This window comes from Perca fluviatilis, chromosome 3 (assembly GCF_010015445.1).
Source record: "Perca fluviatilis chromosome 3, GENO_Pfluv_1.0, whole genome shotgun sequence".
In the NCBI taxonomy this organism is placed as follows: domain Eukaryota; kingdom Metazoa; phylum Chordata; class Actinopteri; order Perciformes; family Percidae; genus Perca; species Perca fluviatilis.
The window spans coordinates 24,450,014-24,456,431 of NC_053114.1; the positions used below are offsets into that span (position 1 = coordinate 24,450,014).

The following is a 6,418-nucleotide window of genomic DNA, read 5'->3' on the forward strand; positions in this document are numbered from 1 at the left end:
TTTTATGTCACCATTAAACCGGGTAGTGTTTCTGAACAGCTCAAGACGGGAGCTGTCAGGAGAACCTCTCTTTTCCCAAATCATTTTCACAGAGCTGCTGGCTTAAAGCGGACTGCTGTGGGAAACCCCTAATCCAACCATCTCAGTTTAATTGCTGTAAAAAAAAAAAAAAAATATATAGTTTCTGAGACAATCCTAAGCAGAAATCACTCTTTCAGCAACTTTGGGCATTCTTTCCATCTGTTCTTTTATCGTTTTTGAAGACCGAAAATGTATTAAAAGTAAGTCATAAGAGAAAAGTGTGATGACTTAATTTGTTCTTTCTGCTACATCCAGACAGCCACCACAAATTCCCATCACCACCAGCGCCAGTATGGTCTATCCTGGGGCCATCACCATGGCGACCACCACACCCTCACCTCAGATGACATCAGAGTGCTCGAGTGCCTCAGCGAGCCCCGAGCCATCCATTCCTGTCATTCAGAGCACCTACAACATGAAGCTAGAGCCCAACACCATGGCAAACAACAGTGTGCCGGTCAATGGCGAGGATGAGATGGACATGTACGAGGATTTTGAGGATGAGCCCAAATCAGACTATAGTAGTGAAAATGACGCACAAGAGCCAGTCAGCGCCAACTGAGACCTCTTTAATGGAAGATGCCAATGGAGACACAACATTCATACAGGAGGATGCCCAGAGGGCTGGTATGATCTGAGGGAGCGAAAGAGCAAAAGAAAACAAAACTACACCACAAAGGTTAAAAAAAAAGAAAAAAAAAAAAGAAGAAGTATAATTTGGTAGCCTGCATGCAGATTTGGCTTCATCAGAATCAAAAGCTATTTGGTCTTAAGTGTTTATTCAAGTGTGTGAAGCAGTTTGGTTGTGGTAATTTAGATTTTTCTTTTTTTTTTTATCTCAATGTTTATTTTATTCATTGTGATCATGGACATTACACATATAGGTCATTGCCTAGAACAAAAGACGGAACTTGAAATTGAGCATTTGATATGAACCTATAATTCTTACAGTCATTTACTTTGTTTTCCTCTTCAATTGGATGATTTTGATATATTGCATAACTGTTCAAGATGGGGATAATATTCTCACTCAGGTATAGTGTGCCAGCCAACAGCTTGTGAATGTTTTTAATCAATAATGAATTATTACCAGTACAAAATATCTCAAAATTCATATGGAGTGATTCCAACTTATTACAGAGGGAAACTACACATTATTATTATTATTATTATTATTATTATTATTATTATTATTATTATTAGTGTTTTGTTATTGTTATTACACAAACTGCATAATTTAATGCAGAAGTGCCAAACATTTCAAGTTGTTTCTAAAATCTGTAAAGTCATTTGGGAGAGGCTTCATGAGTCTTGGACAATCTCTTGATCTCTTAATACAGCTTCATTATCCAGTCTTTCTTTAATTTACAGAATAAACAAATGAAACTCAGGAACTTGGAGGCAGCAGGCTCTGCAGGAGGTTACAGTATGCAGCATCTGTGGGTGGTAGCTTGTGATGCTAGCTGTTCTCCAGGGAGCCCAATGCAGTGATCATCAATAAATGGGGCCAGCCCTTACACGTCCTCATCCCAGTCCACACAGAGCACAGTGGCGTCCTTAACTCATTTTCAGCTCTGCAACCCAGTCTGAATCACCAAGTTCTTAATCAGAGTGATTGTAATCAGGCCAGAATGCTAAAGGGCCAAAGGCCTCCAATCTGGGATTGGAACAGCAGTGAAAGGCAGCTTTGGGGGCATTACAATCTCAAATTGATGTTGTACAATGTGTAGCTACAGTACGTTCTGTTAAACGCTTTAGCCCTATTTGGATGGCAAGTTTAAAGTCTTACGTCTTAGAACTTCATTTTTTTTTTCTTTTCCAATCTTAATTCTTTTTAGACATTGTAAATCTTAAATTGACACTAAGAAGTCTTAAAGCAGAGCACGGCCATCGGGTTGATGCAATGAGTTGATTACTGCCGTAGTCTTAAGAGGAGTGACAGTTTAGGAGGACATTTATAAACTGAGAGAGAGGCTAAAATCATGTTTGTTTCTTAAATTACCTCCTCATACATGCATGACTGGGGTAACTTAAAACACCGATTTTTGCATTAGTGCACTTATACAAATCTTGTTCTGTCACACTTGAGCCGTATGTTGTTATTTTTAAATACTCTTATCAGCTTTTGCAATGCACTTAACGCTTGCATTTAAAACAGGAAAACATGCAATGACTCAAACACAAGGGGCACAAAGTCCTAATGTCAGCTAAAAAGCTGACAAGTGGTGACCTTCTGGAGACTGCAGCTAGATAAAGCAAGGCCTTGATGTTGAGATTCAGATCCTCTTTACAGGGCAGAAGGTCTAAGTGGCTCCCCTCCCTGCCATGCCCTGCTCTGACCCCTGCCCGTGGCAACCTCAGCACCCAGGGGGCGCCATCTGGCTCAGAGAAGGAGAAAACACCAGGGAGGGATGGGAAACAATAAAAATGGGGTGTGTGTCCCTCATTGTGCTCTCCATCAAAGTGCTGGTAGTAAGGCCTCAACAGGGCTCCCACCCTGGCCCAATCACCAGGCACTGGCGAGCAGATGGAACAAGTACATCAAGCTGTGGGGGATTATTAAAATGACTGACGACTGGGTATCATCTGAAATACAGCATTATTAATGCATGAGTCTAGCTATTCCCCTCCCTTGCCCTTGCCCTTGAACCTGTTAATTTCAGACAGAGCTGGATGGCTGGTCACTGGCCTTAACTGTTCAAGATCCCACTGCTGGTCACTGCATTTTTCTCCTAGCTCTAATTGGTACAGATGGCTCTATATATATCTGTTACGCACTCATATCTTCTGTACTCTTATTGTCAATATCAGTGCTGGCCTGTGTTGCTTCTACTTTGGGAAGCATTTATATTAAGTATTGTAGGTTTTTAAACCACCCCATTCATAATTCCTGTTTAATTTTCTTTCTCCATCACATATTTTCTACATTGTTCTCATTTTGCGGTACAAAACATTTTAAGGATGCTCTTCTGCAAACAAACCCATGTGGATTTCCCTCCAAGTCGACCTGTTTGGTATTTTGAAGCTGTTTTGCTCCTGTTTGCTGGTGGTTAGATTGATTTGTATGTGATTGTAAATATTTTCATGGCCATGCCACACTGCTTTAGTTTGGCTGGTTGTTAAAAAGGACTCTTCACGGAACTGAAACTTGACTGTGCTTATATAGCAACAAAAAAAAAGACAAAAAAGGAAGAAAGAAAAAAATGACAAGAACTCACAAGGAGACGATGTATTATAAGTGTTATAAGCACTGGATATAAATTGTATTTTTATCAATTCTGATTAATGTGAAGCTGTTTAAGAAAAAAAAAAAACACCATGAATGAACAAAATTCACCAGTTGGACTCAAGTGGGTTTGCTCTCACAGTTGCCAGATTTGAGTCATTTTTTTGTCTACTTATTTTGTTTATTTATGCAAAGACTCGATGTGTTGAATGAACACTTTGTTTAAGCTTCAGGGCTGCCTAAGGGGAGAGACTCAGCACAAGAAAGTGAGCAGAAAATTCAACAGCAGGCTCAGTTAGCCGTCTAACACCAGACTTCAGTGCATTGTATATTGTATTTGTAGAGTATCAACATATTTTATTTATTATTAGCCACTGCTGGCTCTAAAATTGTCAGTAAAACAACAACAACATGGACAATCAGAGAAATCAAAAAAAACAAAACCGGTTTAAGGAATTGGGAGCTAAAAATGGTTTTCAGTTAATTCACCATCTCATTTAGATTTTATTGTAAATATAACATAGGAAATATATTTTTGTTCATTAGTGAAGTATAAGTTATGTATTTGGCTGTTCTATTTTATTTTTGTATGTGGTTTCATGTTTTTAAAACCTGACAAGTCACTGTACCTCATGCAGATGCTGATTTCTTTCTGCTTATTGGAAGAGAGCAGCATTGGACCTGAGACAGAGAGAAGCACCTCACTTGCTTATATTTTGATAGTCTTCTCTGGACTATTCAAAGAACCAATCAAAATAAAAGCTATACTCATTGGACTTGTTAAAATAAAGGAGTCATTACTAGTAAGGTACTCATTAAAACAACAAGCACTTGATGTAAAAGAATTACTCAATTTGTTTCCAATCTTAGTGGTATGCTGTATGTCCTCACTTGTGTTTTGTGTTATTACAGCACTCTTTCTATGCGGCAAAAATCTGCATGCATTTGGCTTGCATTCACATTACCATAATAAACAAAGGTGTTTTCTTTTTGAAAGATTGTTTCAAACACAAGTGATGATTTTAAATGTTTGTTTTTTTTAAAGAGGTGGGAGCGTGCAAATATTTATTTGTTTTAATGTGGCAAAATGCACAGACATTGTGCATTCTTCTTAGTTAATTCTCTCCTTGTCATCTTTTTGTATGTTGCTGATTTTTAATGAACATGTTCATGACTATCCAGCCATCTGCAAATGTAGCCCTCATTGTTTTCTCCTAATCCATCTGCAATGGTTTGAACGAAAAACTGAAGACAAAAGCTTGTATGCTGTTTCAACATTACTTACTGTAATTTGATTTATTTTTATTTTTCTGTCTGAACGTTGTGATGTATATGGTGGGAATGTTCTCCGTGTTAATTTAATCAGCACAATTCACTGACATGCTGGACTGACATGCTAGCTGCTGTTCAGAAGTGTACAATTTGTTGTTCGGGGCAACATCTATAGTTGTCTTTGGTACTTTGCTTTTTAGAGTTGTCTCTCAAGCAACACTGTGTGTGGCTCTTCTATCACTGGAGCCGTTGTTTTGAAATTGCTGGCAGCCTGAAACAATTTTCTGCGTAGAAATCTTTTTTTTTTTTTTTTTTTTTTTCTTCTGGCAGGTACCTAGGCCCATGGCAAGTATTGTTTGGGTGTTATTAGAGAACATGAAATACATAGTGTCTGTTGCTGCTTTAAAAAAGGTTTATGTCTGAATATGTAAATAGTTTATCATAATATCTTGTACAGTCCAATGTAAAGTTTTTAATTCAACTTAAAAAAAAAAATGTTGCCATCACATTTGTGTTCACATTCTTCTTTATACAGTACAAAAAAATGTATTATTTGCTAGGGGTATTAATACTAAAAAAAGAAAAAAAGAAAAAAAGAAAATGTTAATTTTTTTTTTTTTTTAAATGTTTGTTTTGCTTGGCTTCAAAGTGTACACCAGCAAGTCTTTGGTTTCCATGTGCAGTATTGACGTGAGGTAAACTTAAGGTGAATAATTTTACAGTGGTGTGTGTGGAGAACAGTCTCCTCGGCTTTGGTAGTATTAATACACTATATCAAGTAAAAACAAACCAATGAGTGACACATTTAGGTGCATCTAGGCACCACAGAAATGTGTATACTGTACATGATTAAATTACCCCCACAGGATCGATTCAGGCATATTATAATGTAACACCATTTTCTGTATGTCTCAGTCCATTGTAACAATGCAACAGTGGGATGAATAACTGCCTGTTTAAGCTCATTTACCTCAAGAACTTCCTCCTTTTCTGTAAGAGACAGAAATTGTGTTACAGAAAATTTCTCCCATCACTCCATCTTTTGTACTGCTGTTGACACTTAAAAATTAAAGAGACATTTTGTTTTAAGATTCAAGTAATTATTTTCATTGTGAAGGCATTCATCGTGTCATTTCCTCTTAAGTGTTTTTCTGAAGTAACAAAACAGAAGGGTAGGAAAGTATAACTCAAATCATGTCTGCTTACTTCAGTCCATTTCGATATGTTTAGCCATCACATACATGGGAGCTAAAAGCCTATTGCTCAGTATTACTGTTTCCTTTAAACTTAGTGTAAATAAATGATTATTAGTACTATTACATTATGAAAAACTTTAGATCATACTTATATTACAGTAAGTTATTAATACATTTAAAGGTTAGTTATTTATATAAATATCTATAATTGTCTATAAGCAAACAAAAGGTTAAATTGAACATTCAATTATGTATTGTATGTTAATTTAGAAAAGAAAATAATGTTAAGGTTATGAATATACCTATTTAAACCTAAAGATAAAAAAGCTTTTATAGGGTTTCCTATATTGTGCCATAACATAACATCATATATTATATCATCATTTAAATGTTGCTGGAGGACTTTACACACATGAATGTAAATACATTCTGAATAGAAAGCTGCTTCTTTTATGAATTCCCTTTCACCTGTTTATGATGTCATCACGGCATGATGTAGACCACCTGCGTGATACTTTTTATGCCATGTTTCCAAAGGCTGATGTTTTACACTTTACAGCACACTGAAAGAGGCATGTGTATCGTGAATATTTTACTTTAACATCAGTGTTTTATTTCTGTACTATTAGTTACTTCTTACAAT

General features: G+C 36.5%; 1 protein-coding gene across 11 annotated transcripts in view; it reads left to right on the forward strand.

The window, feature by feature from the left end:
• sox6 (SRY-box transcription factor 6) overlaps positions 1-5,670 on the forward strand; it is a 135,620-nt gene extending 129,950 nt beyond the window's left edge. For 10 of the 11 annotated variants that reach the window (XM_039795288.1, XM_039795295.1, XM_039795285.1 and 7 more), the window contains one exon: positions 337-643. In XM_039795288.1, coding sequence (XP_039651222.1) covers positions 337-643 — 307 coding nt within the window. Of the gene's footprint in view, positions 1-336 lie in introns of all 11 variants that reach the window. The other variant, XM_039795290.1, reaches the window with a different exon arrangement.
• Positions 5,671-6,418: the final 748 nt, after the last annotated feature.